The sequence below is a fragment of the Crocodylus siamensis genome, chromosome 1, assembly GCF_052110815.1.
Source record: "Crocodylus siamensis isolate JL-2025a chromosome 1, ASM5211081v1, whole genome shotgun sequence".
NCBI lineage: Eukaryota > Metazoa > Chordata > Crocodylia > Crocodylidae > Crocodylus > Crocodylus siamensis.
The window spans coordinates 163,008,625-163,024,576 of record NC_143395.1 but is presented as its reverse complement, the minus strand read 5'-3'; the positions used below and the strand labels follow the sequence as shown (position 1 = coordinate 163,024,576).

The window sequence follows — 15,952 nt, the reverse complement described above, 5'->3', positions numbered from 1 at the left end:
TTTATTGGCAAATCAAGCCTATAGACAAATCTGCAGTCCCTTCTTCAACTCTTTAAGGAAATGCTCCAGAAAGTTCTAGGATAGGAAATGGAGCAGAAATTTGGTCCTGGAAATAGATACATATGAGAGATCTAAGTCTCCAAGGGATCATAACTAGGTTCTTGCAGTGGTTTTGACATGACAATTTCCCAGTGTGCTAGAAGTAGCTAATGCAGATTTTGTCACAAATGCAGTTCAATCTCCAGTGAAGTTAAATTAAGAATCTCAAATAGTTCCAATGCATCAGACTGCAAACCTGCTTGGAGTGACACCTTTGTTTCGTGGTTTTGTGAGAAAGATGACTATTCTGTTAATAACTTTCAAGACACCATTCAACATGTCTCAGTGAAGATGATGGGCCTGTCTCCATGTAAATCTTTATGTGCCTAAACTTAATGCACCTTAACCTAAGGTGCATTAAAGCAATTTAGGCATGCGTCTATATGTGGACGCCTTAAGGAGCCTTAACGCAGCTTGCTGGGCCATCTGCCCTGGTCAGCACCCTAGGCAGCCCCTAGAAGCCCATGGTAGTGTCACTGGGAGGTGGTGCCACAGCTGAGGGGATGGGAGCCTCCAGTCCCCCCTGGATGCAATCGGCTTGGTCCTGGCCCCAGCCTCAGATCTAACCCACTCCCTGTGTTCCTGCTTCCCCAGTGTTGAACAAGAGAGGCCAAAGCTGAGCCCACAGGGCCCCACACTGCTGCCAGGTACCGCCAAGAAGAAGGGGTGGCAGCACAGATGCTGGAGCTGGTACGGCAGCTCTGGCAGCAGCAGTCCCTGTTGGTGTGATGACTGACTTGGGACTAAGTCAGCAGAGGGGGCAGGAGCTGTGAGGGCTCCTGTCAAAGCACAAGGGACAGGCTCCCCTGTGACTCCCTGCAGGGGAAGGCGGCAGTGCAGTGAAGGCAGGGCCTTTGCTAGGAGCTCCCCTGTGCCAGGCAATGCAGCCCTATAGGGGGGGATGATTCACTGCCTGCCTGGGATTCAGGTGCCCTTTGAAGCCTGCGCTGGGGCTCCTGTGACTCTGCCTCATGGCAGGTTTGCTGACTGGGCAGTGCAGCCCTGCAGGGGTGGGATGCCTCGCTGGCTACCGAGAATTCAGGCACCCTAGAAGTCTGTGCTGGGGCTCTCACCCAGGACATCAGGCGGGCTGGGACTACATCTGCCCTCAGTGCCCACCACAGTTTTCCCTGCTCTACCCACCTCCATCCCAGGCAAGTGCCTGGCCTCGATGCCAGACACTGTGGGTAGGAGAGGCATTGACAGCTCCTGGGGGCTCTGCGCAGCTCAGCCCAGGCAGGCTGGGTGCAATGTGGGACAGGGGCTGAGCTCTGTCCTTGGTCCACCTGATCCACAGCTGAGCCCCCACCTGTATGGTGCCCAGCCTGCCTGGGCTGAGCCATTCAGAGCCCCCAGGAGCTGATGCTGACTCTCCCATCCACAGCGTCTGGCATCGAGGTCAGGCACTTGCCTGGGATGGAGGTGGGTGGAGCAGGGAAAGCTGTGGTGGGCACTGGGGGCAGATGTAGTCCCAGCCCGCCTGATGTCCTGGGTGGGAGTCCCAGAGCAGACTTCTAGGGTGCCTGAATCCTGGGTGGCCAGCAAGGCATCCCACCCCTGCAGGGCTGCATTGCCCAGTTACCAAATCCACCCTGAGGGAGAGGCACAGGGAAGCTGCTTGCAAAGGCTGTGCTGTGCTGCCCCCTTCCCCTGCAGGGAGTCATGGGGGAGGGAGAGGGGTGAGGCTGTCCCCTGTACTTTGGCAGGAGTCCTCGCACCTCCTGCCCCCTCCACTGACTTATCGCACACTGACAGGGACCGCTGCTGCTGGAAACACTGCTCCACGCCCAGCATCTGTGCCTTGCAGAACAGCACCCGCCACATCTTGGCGGCAGCATGCAGCCCCACAGGCTTGCCTCCAGCCTGCTCAGTCACAGTGTTAAGGCATTCAGTTTTGGGCTCCACAATTCAAAAGAGATGTGGAGAAGCTTGAGAAAGTGCAGAGGAGAGCCATACACATGATCAGAGGTCAGGAAAACAGACCTTATGATGAGAGGCTGAGAGTCATGGGGCTCTTCAGCCTGGAAAAGCATAGGCTCAGGGGTGATCTGATGGCCACCTATAAGTTTATTGGGGTGTTCACCAGGATCTGGGGGAACGTCTGTTCACCAGAGCGCCCCAAGGGATGACAAAGTTGAACAGTCACAAACTCCACTGCGACCGATTCAGGCTGGACATAAGGAAGAACTTCTTTACTGTCCGAGCCCCCCAGGTTTGGAACAGACTGCCACCAGAAGTGGTTCAAGCACCCACTCTGAATGCCTTCAAGACACATTTGGATGCTTATCTTGCTGGGATCCTATGATCCCTGCTGACTTCCTGCCCCTGGGGCAGGGGGCTGGAATCAATGATCCTCCGGGGTACCTTCCAGCCCAAATGTCTGTGAAAGCCTATGAAATCTTACAGGTGTCTACACATGCATTAAGGCATCTTAACTAATCACACGTAAATTTGATACTTGCTTAATGCAGGTATTAAATGTAGGCATGATTAGCCTAAAATCGCCATTTTTAAGGCACATTAAGTGCACACACGTGTAGGCCCATGCCCTTAATGCACCTTAAAAATGGCTAATGCACCTTAAATCACCACATGTAGATGCGCCCAATATCTCCCTTACCCTGACATTTACAGATTGGCTACACCTTGTACTGTATTGTCAAGGACCTTCTCAGTTGAAATACCTACATGTTAGAGACTCCCAGCCAGCTTTGAGAATCAAAAGTTTAATTTTCAGGATCTTGGGGAAATATTTTATCCTTCAGTCATGGGGTAAAGTAAGTGAAGGAATTAAGAAACTGAAAGAGTATGTTGGGAGGATGGAGAGAAAAGGAGGGTGGGGTTGAAAACCACATAGGGGAAATCCTGGTCATGGGACTATTGCTGTGACTTTAGTGGAAGTAAGTTTTCACTTTGAGTTGAAATGTGTATCCCCTTCTCTAAGCAGATAGCCAATGCAAGTGAGGCAAAGGTCTTGTGCTAGTCCCTCTGCATGTGGGTGAATTGATAGGGCCTAACAGTGATACCTCAGGCAGTAGTCAAAGGTTTACCCCTTTATCATAACTGCACTGGCATTGCAGCAGTCACCCATTACTGAAAGTTGCATTCTTGGAACGCATTCTGAGAAAGTTATGACACAAAAATTGGATGGATAACAGTAACTTTAAATATCTGTTTACTTTGTCAGATTCAAGCAGCCTATGTCAACTGTGTGAGCCTGTCAGCCACAGGGTTTTATAGGTGAGTATTAAAGCTGGGGAAATGCAGTAATATTCTTACTTAGTAATGTGACTTAAATGCAAGCATATACCACAAGGGTTATTGGGAGGAACACATACTGCCACCTAGACCAGGCTAGGGCTGCTCTAGTTTTCTTAGCAGTTGCATGCATCACCTGTATGAGAATTAAACTGAAGGATGTTTGTAGCAGTCGAACCTCTATCTCCAAATGCCTTCCTGGCTCAAGAGGATGAATCCCTGGTGAAGCAGAGTTGTGATCTACAGATGGCGCCAGATTCAGATCTCACTTCCAGCTGTTCAGGTCAGGAGTTCATCTAACACCTGCCTTCTGTTGAGTTAATTTAAAATTAACGAGGTGTATATGAGATCACAGTCTGTTCCCTCAGTTTGTACCACTTGCTGTGGCTCCCAGGCCCCTGCATTCACGCTTATTTCATGGCCCATTGAGCATTTCATGCCTGCTAGAAAAGGGGCCGATATATGACCCTTATAGAAGCCCCAAACATGATAATTATTGCTTTCAGAAAGCTAATGATTGCTTTCAGCAGTCAATTGAAGTCACATCCTGCCCTCCAGTGCACCAGCGGATCCTTTTGTTTTCAATTTCACTCCCACATTTAAAAAACTTTCTTGTTCGTATTGTTTCTTGTGTAGCTGTAAAATGGCACTTTTGTCCCATCAATCAGCTTAGGTCTTAGAGGCAAACAAGGCTGTGTCATCACTAAGGGGCACAGAATGTGTCACAAAACATTAAACACAATACTGAGAATAAATGCTCTGAAATGTATGATGTGAGCCAATTTCTGCTGTGTCTGTGAAATGTGTTAGTCTTCTACTTAAGTAGGTCTCTCACTGTTTAATAAGATGTCAGTATTAATAAAGAATATAAACAGTCAAGGCTGTATAACAAAGGGTTTGCTGGGAATTACTTTTAAAAAAATGAAGTGCTGAACATCTCAGTTTTATTATTTGGAACAATTTCATTTCTTCCCCAAATTTAACCAGTTCCAGGACACACACAAGTTTGTTTCTGAAATAAAGTATTTGATATTGTAGTCTTGGGATAAAGATGGTTAAGGACAATATAAATGTGGAGGTCCTGGGGCATCAGATTAATTCATAAAGATCTTTCATGAGAGACCTTTTAAGTTCATGAAATGCAAGCTAGTCTTGATTGTATTTCCTTATTTTCCTTTGTGCTTCTAGCCCACACCCAGAAAAATGAGTGAAGTGTAAGAAAATCAATTTATATGAAATTCAGTGTGCTTCAGTCAAAACTTATTCATTTTGACTGCTCATGGAACCAGAAATTTCTTCTTTTCTTTTATTAAGAATTCCTGACCTTGGATATGACTTTGATAAAAATGAGGGGAAGCCTTTCTGCTACTTCACATACGGTGTTGCTTGCTCTGAGGTTGAGATAGATTGCCTGACAGGTGACCACAAGGTAAGTGGGATAGATGGTTAAAAAAACCCTTTACAGTTAGGTTAAGGGATTATGTCTAAAGGTTGGAGCAAGTCCTGGGTGTCCATCCATTTCCAGCTGTGCCATTGACTTGCTCTGTGACCTTGAGCTAATTTATTACTTTCTGTTTCTTAATGGAACCATCTGTAAAGCATAGTAAAGTGAAAATTTTCTACCTCACGGAAAAACTGAGACGCACAATTAATGCTTGCAAAGCCATCTGAGATTGTAAAATTAAAGGTGCCAGCATAAAGCAGCAGTAAGAGATCAGAGTATCAAGTTAATCATTCAAATAGGGCTGTGAGAGTTTTCAGCAGGAAAAAATGGCAGCTTGTTTGAACCTACCCTTTATTGTGTTTGAGACAAAGCAATGATTACTAGGAGACAAGAATTAATGCATAATTTGTCAAACAGATCTCCAAGGAAATGTAATTGGCTTCATCTCTGTTACCTCAGGGATGAATTAAAGTTAAGACTCATTATTAATTTTTAAAAAGATGATCACCTTTTAATTAATGAGTCCTAGCGTGAAGTCATTATATACCGTACAAGTATGTGTAAACAGGAGCGTTGACCAAAAGGCATTTGACATTGGATACGTTGACTCTCATAGCGCAGGGTCACAGTGATCAATTTTAAATATTCTTTGTTCTTCTTTGTTCCTGACTTCCTCTAATATTTAGAACCTTCGCACTGACATAGTTATGGATGTTGGCACCAGCCTGAACCCAGCCATAGATATAGGACAGGTAAGCAATATATCACCTATTTAACTTCAGTATGCTTGATCTTATGCTGCTGTAGGCTATTTGTAGGGAACCCTTGTTTCCTTCCACTGCCTCTTGACAAATACAGCATTGTAGGCTATCCAGAGACACCTCCTGGTCTAGCTGATGACTGATCTCCAAAACTGGAGAAGCGACAGACTCAATCTTTTTGCAGAATATACCATCTTGTCTGGACCAGGGGTTGTTCATGAAGACTGTTATGTGGTTGCTAATTATTACATTGATGTGTTTCTAAATTTAGCCCCAGGTGAGGAATGCACTCAGAGAAAGTTTATGAGGGAAGGGAAGGAGATAGGACATTTACGTATTGAGTTTTGTGTCTCTGGTCCCACCAAAGTCATTATTTCATTAAAGTCATTAGGAATGCTTGAATGATTAAAGACTGTGTTTATGAATCAAAATTGCAGGATTAGTTCTCAAACAGCTCGGATAACCATGGACTAGGGGCGATATTAGAACCTAGACCAATAGCTTAGCTTGTAAGTTCCCTGATCAAGGGCAGTGCTTTTTTCTGTCTTCCGTACAGTAATAAGCTGAGTAATGTTTTCTGATTACTGCTGGCAATAAATTCAGGAATTTTCTGCATTCTGCTGGCTGAATGATTAGAAGTCTGTCTGCACGTAGTGAATGGCTGAATACAGTGGTCTTCACCCGTGAACAGTTAACATGGACAGTATAATTCCACTCATACTGATGCAGGATGTAGGGCTGAAATGATCCTTGTGCATCAGAGGACCCTATCTTGGTTACAGGAAGACTCCCTCTTAGAGTGAAGTCTCTTGTGAGGAAAAAATGATCCTATTAAGGAAAATCTGACTTACAATCTTGAGTCATGGAGGTTGAGGAGGGGGAGGCTGTTCAAAGGATCTTCTTAGCCTATGTCCCTCCAAGAGATTTTCTTATTTATTGTCAAGGCTCTGTGGGAGAGAGATGATATGGCTGGAGGGTCAACCAAAATGTGGTGCCTGAGGAAAGAAGGGAGCACAAAATACATTGCAGCCCTTAGGCAGTATCCCTGCACCCAATCTCTCTCTATATTGGTGTTCAGGGCTGGTGAAGAGAATGAGGCATACGCTAGAAAATGATTCTACCGTCTTTATAACCAGCGCCTTTCTAACTTCCCTTTTTCCAACCTTCGTTATTGTCATTAGTTACTGTGCAGTTCCATTACTATCCTTCTGTGTTCCAGAGTACATCTGGGAATTTTCTACTAGAGCATTAGCTAATCTTTCTTCTATCTTTGGGCACATTTTTCAAAAGCACATAAGTGAATTAGGCATCTAAGTTATGTTTACTTTCAAGTCCAGTAGAATTTTTGGAAAGTTTGAAGCTTTTCTGAGGATCCTATCATTATACCATCTAAGCAGTGACTGAAGAAGCCTCAGCCTTTCTGATTCTTATGGTGTGCAAATCGCCATCAAGACACTTATCTTTACCTCCACGTTTTTCTGGGTATCTTTGCCAATGACCTACTATATAACAGAGCAGTGGGAAATTTTATTTTGATATGAATAAAATAAGTAAAATAATTTGTTTTTAGGGAAACCTTCTGTTATCATCAGCTTCTAGAATGCTTTTCCTGCACTGAAAAGTTGAATTAGTATTGGCTATAATACATAGTTGCATTCAGATTTAAACCTACCTAAGAGGAAGTCATTACTACAGCTGTTTACATGCATTCAATTTTAGCTCCTGCATAAAAACATCAGATATTTATTGCTAGGGGTTGTAAACATCTTATATTTACATGCCCTAGCAATTTTTTATCCCTAAGCACTCTCATAAACTCTGTGTGTGCGTGTGCATGTGTGTGTGTGTACGAATTGTTCCATACACTGTGAACATGGAACAATTTCTAAGCCAGGCTTGGGAACTCCATAGCAGGGAAATTGCAGGGCATGACAAGTTTAAGGTGAAGGCAGAAGAAGAATGTTATTCCCAAGTGAAAAGACAAGAGGTGTGCAGATGCAGAGTGTTATATCCATATGCAAGAAGCGAGTTTTGTTTGGTAAAATCTTCTGTCCACCTGGCTATTTGCCTACAATATCAGGGTTAAAGTCCCTTTGCAAAATGTCCCATTTGGATTTGTCATTGTTTTTCTTATGAATGAGAAAAAAAGAAGAATTTAACTTCTCTTTTCCATGCGTTTTATAGACAGAGGGAGCTTTTGTACAGGGCATTGGGCTCTTTACCCTGGAGGAACTGCGCTATTCACCTGAAGGAAACTTATATACCCGGGGGCCTGGAATGTACAAGATTCCCGCATTTGGAGACATCCCATCAGAATTTCATGTGTCTCTTCTCCGCAACTGTCCAAATAGCAAAGCAATTTATTCATCCAAGGTATCTCTGGAGGCTCTGTATACTCACTAGTAAGCCATGCATTCTTGGAAACTGTGTGTGTTAAAAGACCTGTGCAATGGAACCAAATTAATGGTAATAGGATGTGTCTACACAAGACTGCACAGTAGAGCTAATTACTGCACAGTAAGTGTCCACATCTACATATGCAGGTGCTTACTGTGTAGTAATTGACTCTAATCATGAGTAAATTTGCTACCTGCAAATGCAAGTAGCAAATTTACTCAGGATTACTTACTGTGCAGTAGCGCACGTGTGGACTCCTGACCAGGAGCAAATGTGCTCTTGGTTAGCTGGGTAGCAGAGGGCAGGAGAATGCTTTCTGCCCCTGGGAGCTACCCGTTGCAGGGGTGGGCTCTGCCACTGGAGCTCAGGCAGGGACAATGTCCCCCTGCTCTGGCAGCCAGGAGCTCCCAGCCCCTGCTTCGCAATCATGTAGACCCTCATGCCTTAGCTAGCCCTCTGAAGCACCCTAATGCCCTAGCCAGCCACTCCATAGCACATGGAGCCCTGTCAGAGCTGTCCTGGGCTGGCAGGTTGACCCCCCCGGGTTGCATGCCAGCCCGGGCTGCTCTGACAGGGCTCCATATGCTGTGCATGAATAAACTCTGGAGCAATAAGCTACAAGGTTTATCTGTGCACATTAATTGCATGCATAGATGCACCCACCAAAAGGAATTAATAGCGTACTGGCAATATTCTTCAGATGTCATGACAGATCAACTGGTGTCTATAGGTGGCCATGCCATAGGTATTGGGTAGTCTGCAGTTTGACATACAATGCTAGCGTATGTTCAGAGAGTGCCTGGTGCATTCTTAGCTCAAGGGGACACCCAAAAACACCCCCAAAACATTATAATCTAAATATTGGCATATAGCTAATGGTGTCCATCCTTTCTCCCCTTTCCTCCTGCCCCAGGGAAACTTCTTGCCAAATCAGTAAAGTTGTTTTTCAGCAATGACTGCTATTCATGCACAGTGCTGTTAGCAGGAAGGCACTTGAACAGAGGAAACTGAGGGAAAGCAGAAGAGCTTACAAGATTGCTCAGGAGCCTCCTCCTCCCTCCCTCCTTTCCAGGGGCCCCACAACCCCAGCTCTGACAGGTGTGTTTCAGATTTCATCTGATTCTCTCCTGCTTTCTGTCTCCCCAGGCTGTGGGAGAGCCCCCACTGTTCCTCTCTGCCTCCGTGTTTTATGCCATTAAAGATGCCATCTTCTCAGCGAGGAGAGAGTCTGGCCTGACAGAGCCATTCAGACTTGACAGTCCTGCCACCCCGGAGAGGATCCGAAATGCTTGTGTTGACATCTTCACCAAACTGGTACAGTACTTAAGGCACTTTCAGCTTTGTAGTGTGCTATGGTCCAGTTCAGCAACACCGTCCCACCAGCCCACCCGGGGTCCTGTATAAAGCACCGTGGAAGTGCTCATGTGATCAGACAAAGAGGTTTTTACTTAGGCAGCTGGGAGGGTTTTGGGCTAGTACTTTGAATGTTACTGAAAGAGAAATGCAAATCTGTTTCCAAAGAGCTTTCATTGCTGCCAGGGACAACAACAATGCTTCTTCTTTTACTTCAGTAATTGATGGAGAAACTGTTAACCTGAATCTCATCTGGAAAATGGAGAAACAGGAGTAAAAATAGTCTATACAGAAGGAAGTGCTAAAATTAAACAGAGATAAAAATCAAAATAGCAGTCTAACAAGATTAGAAGCCGCCTGTGTCTCAAGTCCATTTAATAAAACACATACATGTAAATTGTAAAAAGTCCCCAATCTTTATTAGCTAATGGGGATAGGTCAGATTCCAGTAACTTCAGCTTTTTGTAGTATAAAGGTATATTTATTTATTGGCATCCCTGTGGTGTTCCTCACCTTCATCTCTGAGACCCTGATGAATGTTAATACATATCTCAGGCCTGTTGTTAAGAGTAAGGACCTCTGTTATGGAAAATAAAAAAATTGTAGGCCTTGATGACTACTGGTGGATATTAAAACCTCTTCAGTCTTCCTTCTAAGTCTTCCTGTAGGCCATAATCCTGCAACTGAGCCTATGTGGGCTGAGTCAGCTTCCTTGCATTACCCCATTGCAGTCAGTACCCTGTATTTGTAGGAGTGTATTCCAGGACCTGGGTAGAGCACTGTCATGTTCAGTGGGGCTCTTAACAACTTGCAGAACTGTGGCACTGGTCTTTACTCAAATATAACTTCATTGCAGTTAATGGAAAGGTAGCACCCTGAGAGCTAATGCCTTGTCATCCTACTTGTGGCTTATGATCTGTCATGTGAAGATGAGCAGCATTCAGCTCCAGGTAAAGAGGTCAGGATTATGCCTAGTATATTTAGCATCATCTTCTGTACCAGAGCCTGTTGCAGACTTGTCATTGCTAGCTCTATCTGATGTATAGTTCAACATTCTGGAAGAGCGGGATTTTGAGCTCTGATATTCAACAGACTGAAGTCCACTTGCCATAGCTGCCAATGGGCCAATCAGTCTAGCTTTATAGAGAAGTCAAGGTGTGCCCCTAGGTGGTTACTTACTCCCTTTTTTAACTTTACAGTGTCCATCTGCCGAACCAGGGACCTTTAAGCCATGGTCCGTGAGGGCATAAAAGAGGAGATGAAGAACAAACTCTGCTCATGAAACTGGCTTTACCTTACAGGATCAAAAGAGAAACAGTGAAGCAGGAGAGAAATCTGTATTCATGTGGCTCATCCATTGATTCATGAAGCTTTCTAATTCAATTGTTGAATCATTTCCTTAAGGGAAGGGTATTGGCGGCAATTATTGCTGTGATGTAAATGTAAATGAAAAGTGAATTGATGGTTTTGCTGCCTGTGTAATTGAAAATCTTACAAGGTTCATTTAAGTTTGCTGCAAGGATCAGAGCAATACTTATCACTAGTATATTGGAAGAGGTGTTTATTTTTTTAAATGCAATTATGAGATTCAGAGATATGTTAAACCAGGGGAGACTTGGATGTGTTGAATCCAAGTGAACCATCCTTTTTTCGGGTGAACTGTCCCATCTAAAAGGGTGAGGCAGGACCCTGTTTTTTTTTAATCTGCTTAAAGAGGCCATAATGCGTACTAAGAAGAAAAAAGGTGGGTTTCAATCTGTGTTAGCTAATCTGTTTTAAACCTGGGTCTAGGTAAGAAAGTTGTAATTTTCACACATGTTGAAAAACCCATGAGGGTTTGACCAGATGGTGTGTTAAAATGACAGCTGCATTGTTTATTCAAGTAATTTTGCACAAGTTAGTTAGCACATGTTGAAGTACTTTTTATTTTACCTAATGAAGACCAGGCCAGAGATGCTGTGAGGTTTATCAGCAAGTGCTGACTAGTTTCTGTCCATATACCTCTTTTCTGGAAAAGATTTGAGGACAACAGAAATGCACAGAAGAAGTATAGGTTTGGATAATAAGGGAAGCTAACTGTACCAATGAGGCATAATCTAGATGTGAATAGAAGGCAACTGTGGATTAACAGGTTGCCTTCTAGAATTCAGTGCCCTCAAGAAGTCAACCTTTTGTATGTGATAAACACACCAGTTTTCACTCCTGTCTTTCCTGAACCCTATCTTTTTTAAAAACAGCCACTTGTTTTTGGTAAAGCTAGGGGGATGCATAAATATTCCTGAATGTGCCAGCTGTTTGATTAAATAGTTTAATGCATGATTCCAGTGTACTTTGGGATTAATGGAATTTGCATACATAACTTCTCTTACAGTCCAGACATGGACTGGTGTATCCCTCTTCACTCTGGCCCACCAGATCCCACCCATCAAATGTCACTCTTCATGTCAAAGACTGATTTTATGTGGTCATAACATCTTACACCTACATGTATTAGATCTCAGATACACACTGGGTGCATTTACATGAGATGCTCTGGCACAGTAGCAATGAGCTCATTGCTACAGCATTGTAATATTGCCAGGCCTGAACCATGACGATGATGCTACTGCACAGTAGTAATGAGTTACTGCACAGCGTTTTGCTACTGTGCAGTAGCATCTAAAAATACCTGTGCAGTGATGAGACTGGGCAGTAACACTGGTTACTGTGCAGTCACTTAGTACTCAGATAAGCAAGTAATAAATGACTGTGCAGTAACAACTACACAGTTGGCTGCTTATTTAGATGCAGCCACTGTGCCTCCTCATCTGTTGCAAACTTTCCTGTCATCTCTCAGTTCTGTGACACTATTAAAATGTTTTTCCTTTTCTCACTCCTTAGGGCTGTAATCATATGTAGTATAAGCAGATGTAACTCCAGGGACTCTAATAGGCTTTTATTCTAATTTGAATTTGGCCTGTTTTATCACTTTAAAATTCTTGCACAATGAAACCAAGCTTAACGTTTTAAGCACTCCAAGGTAAACATTTTGAAATATCTAGAACTAATCTTTAGCTTAAAATACTATGAACATCATGTATATCATTTTAAAAAGGGAGGTTGTACACACAAGATGCAGACGCTAAGTACAGGCAGTCCTTGCACTTACAGCAGGTTATGTTCCTGGAAAGGGTGCTGTTAGTCAAAACGATGTAGGTCAAATCTGATTTTCCCATAGAAACAATGTTATAATAGGGGGTTATGTTCCTGACCAAGGGCCTGATGCCCACTTTTTATAGAAATGACTATAAACATCGTATTTAAATTAACAGGTTAATCAACTATAAATTATATACACTGTACAGTACAAAGCTTTCTAAAGTGTACTGTATATAAATTGATTAAACGGCAATACAGTAACTAATCACACAAAATTTTATTTAATCAGAAGGTGAAGGAACACCTTCATCAGTGTCATGGAATTCAGAAGGGCTTCTTTGGGGAGATTTTGGGGAGACCTAGGGCCACTTGATGGCTTTTTGAGAAACTGATCCAGGGATGTTTGTTTTGCTGCCCTCTTTTTCTCATTGTAAATTTTTCTGTAGTGCCGTAAGCGCAAGGATCCAGCGCCGTAAGTAATAACATGAGTGTAAATGGCAGAGCGCCACAAGTGCGAATCGCTGTAAGTAGAAACGCCGTAAGTCGAGGACTGCCTATATCTTGTGTCTGATCTGTTTGCTACTTTGGCTTTTTCTTAATTGAAATGTGTTTATTTTCCACTTGATGTTTAAAGTCAGAGGAACCTAGGGAAAAATGTTCTTCCTCCTGGAAAATTGGCAAAATTTTAGAATCTCTGCTTGGGAGAGGACAATTGAAACCATTTATTTGCAACAGTAGCTGCTAGAGTCAGTGGATTTATGTTCTGGACAGGCATGGATTCAAAACACAAAATCTGTAATTAGAACAGATGATAGAAAGCAAAAAAGACATTACAACCTCATGAGTTTCCTAGGTGCTCTTAGTCCAAGGCCGGCACTAATCTATTTGTAGTAAATAGACAAACAAAACAAAGGGAATGTCTAACAGTAGCCAGGGGATACTGGACAATATTACATCAGCTGGGTATTACCTCTGCCAAGCCAAACCTCTGTGAATTATACTGAACTCACGAATTGCCTGTTAGATTGTATATGCAATAAAGAAGGGACACTGTCACCCTACAGTGCACTTGTGATGCTTAACATGTATGTGGCCCTGATTCTGATTTGGGCCTTAGTGTGCTACTGTGATGCAACTAATGATAGTGAATCAGCATCTGCTGTCTCTGGGCCTATTTCTGCACACGCATCCTTTGGATTTGGATTCAGCATATGACCAATAGGCCTGTGTGAGTAGGGAAGTATTTGATTTGGATTCGGGTGATTTGGAAGATAGTGATTTGATTCAGTCTTTTGAATCACTGTCCGCATTTGATTAGGCTGAATTAGCATTGAGAGATTCGGTGATTTGGATTGGCCTGGGAGAGGCAGGCACAGCAGGTGGCTACAGGTTCTCCCATGGTTCCTCCAGCTGTTCCTGCTTCTTCCCACGCAGAGGCAGCTGTGGGAGAAGCCCCCATGAGGCAGGAAGCCCCCATGGCTGCTCTGCCCAGTCCCAGCCTCCCAGCACTTGGGGAAAAAAAAAGGCCCGTACTCACAGGCTGAAGCAGTGGCGATCAGGGCCTCTGGGCACTCATGGCAGAGCCCTCCCCCATGCAGCATGGGGGCAGCAGGGATTACCCCCCCACCCTCCTGCCTGGCACCTGCGTGTGCAGCATGGTTTGGCAGCGCGCTGCAGACTCGCTGGGAGCTGGGGCTGCTGGGGATGAGCGCTGCCGGGCTCCGGATGACTGCTGCAGCTGGTGAGTGTGGGGCCTTTTTTTTTTTAAGGTGCCGGGAGGCTGAGCCAGGTGGGGGATGGGGTTGAGCATGGCAGCCATGGGGCTTTTCCTGCAGCTCCCCCCACCCGGGAAGAGGCAGGCACAGTTAGAGGAGCTGTGGGAGAACCTGCAGCCACCTGGCTGTGCCTGCCTGTCCCTGGCTAATCCAAATCTCTGAATCCCCAAATCTTTTCTGAAGCGATTTGGATGCCCCAGATCGATACAGAGCTTTTAATGGATCTCTCAATTTGGATCCGGAGATTTGGCCCCCAAATCGGGCTGAATCTCCTCCGAATCAAATCAGTGACTGAAGCTTTGCACAGCCCTAATGACCAACATCAATACAACTATTTGGTGTTTGGTTGGTCAAAAAAGGGGACTTATATCTCTGATTTACTTTTATGAATTACTGCCAGATGTATGTATTTAAGCTTTGTAAATATTCAGTGTTTGGTTCCAGCTAGTTAGAGTGGTTCTCAAACTGTAGCGTGCAGATCAAAAGAGCTGCTTCTGGCAAAGGGGTAAAGTATTCCTGATCCATCAATTTTTACACATTGGTGCTTGCCGTAAACTATATCCCAGTTCAGGGATCTATTTGGGTTCTTCAGAGTAAGCATCTAAAAAACAACAAGTTTCAGGCTGTCCCCAGCACAGCTGTTTTATGTCTTTTCTCATCAGGATGTTCCTTGTTGTAAATTTAATTGTGATTAAAGCTGGATGAGATGCTGGAACCTGATTGGGAGCAAACACCAAGGTGAGTTCAAAAGGATTAAAAATCCACATGATTTAGGAAGGGGAGATCATCCTAGAGGTCTGCTTTCAGGGCGAGGAAACATATCTGCAGAGATACCAAAACTATGGGGAGAGGACAAGGAACATAATAAACATAGAAAGGTGACTTTGTTTTCATTTTGTCTCATTGATGTCTTAACATTTTATTAATTATTCTTCAATGAAGCTGAGCACTGCTCTTGCTTTAGGGAAAGAGTGGCATCAGGAATGGAGGGAGGACCCAGACCTTAAAAATAAGTCCCCAGCACAAAAATGTTTGAGAACCATTCTCCTAGCATGATTTTTTTTCTCACTACTGCCCTTTGCTGTCTGGAATGACAAATCTAGTCATAATTTCATAAGACTTAATATTGCTACAGCTAAATAAAAGTCTGCACATAAAAAAATCAAATATTACCTTTCTCAGTGTTTTTTCAATAAGGCCGAGTATGGATACCTGAATTAATGTTATGAATGAGCTGGGAATGTCCTGACTCATTTTCTATTGCTCCCCATCCAAAACTGTATTCTTAAAATCTGGACCTTACCCTCTTGCTAGACTATAAAGCATTGTACACAATAATTGCACTTTAGAAAATATCTCTGTAATGTGATATTCTAGCGGAGAATGATGTTAGGTCACCTGGTATGATGTCTGTTGATAGGCTTCCATGTAAGAGACAGACAGGTTTCCATTAACTGCTTAGGTCTGTTTTAATCAGTTGTTTTCTAAAATAACTAACATTATTTTAATGAGCGTTGTTGTTAATTGATATCGTTGTCACATGAATGTGTAAGAAATTCTGCATGAACTAAATATTACTACTAAGCAAGAATAAAAAAAATTAAAAAGTTCTTCTGGAACTGGTGTGCTAACAATGACAACTGTGACCTAGTGTTTTAATAATAACATAAAGTTACTAAGCTTTTGCATAGTACTTTTCAACAGTAGATTCCAAAACACTTTTTGAA

At 43.5% G+C, this 15,952-nt stretch overlaps 1 protein-coding gene across 11 annotated transcripts in view; it reads left to right on the top strand.

The window, feature by feature from the left end:
- XDH (xanthine dehydrogenase) overlaps nucleotides 1-15,392 on the top strand; it is a 94,100-nt gene extending 78,708 nt beyond the window's left edge. For 9 of the 11 annotated variants that reach the window (XM_090047408.1, XM_090047370.1, XM_090047379.1 and 6 more), the window contains 6 exons: nucleotides 3,287-3,339; nucleotides 4,672-4,786; nucleotides 5,488-5,553; nucleotides 7,747-7,935; nucleotides 9,106-9,273; nucleotides 10,512-15,392. In XM_090047408.1, the coding sequence (XP_089903534.1) occupies nucleotides 3,287-3,339; nucleotides 4,672-4,786; nucleotides 5,488-5,553; nucleotides 7,747-7,935; nucleotides 9,106-9,273; nucleotides 10,512-10,562 (642 nt within the window). In that variant the 3' untranslated portion in view covers nucleotides 10,563-15,392. Of the gene's footprint in view, nucleotides 1-3,286; nucleotides 3,340-3,526; nucleotides 3,641-4,671; nucleotides 4,787-5,487; nucleotides 5,554-7,746; nucleotides 7,936-9,105; nucleotides 9,274-10,511 lie in introns of those variants that run through there. The other 2 variants (XR_016442346.1, XR_016442345.1) reach the window with 2 other exon arrangements.
- The last annotated feature ends 560 nt before the right edge of the window (nucleotides 15,393-15,952 follow it).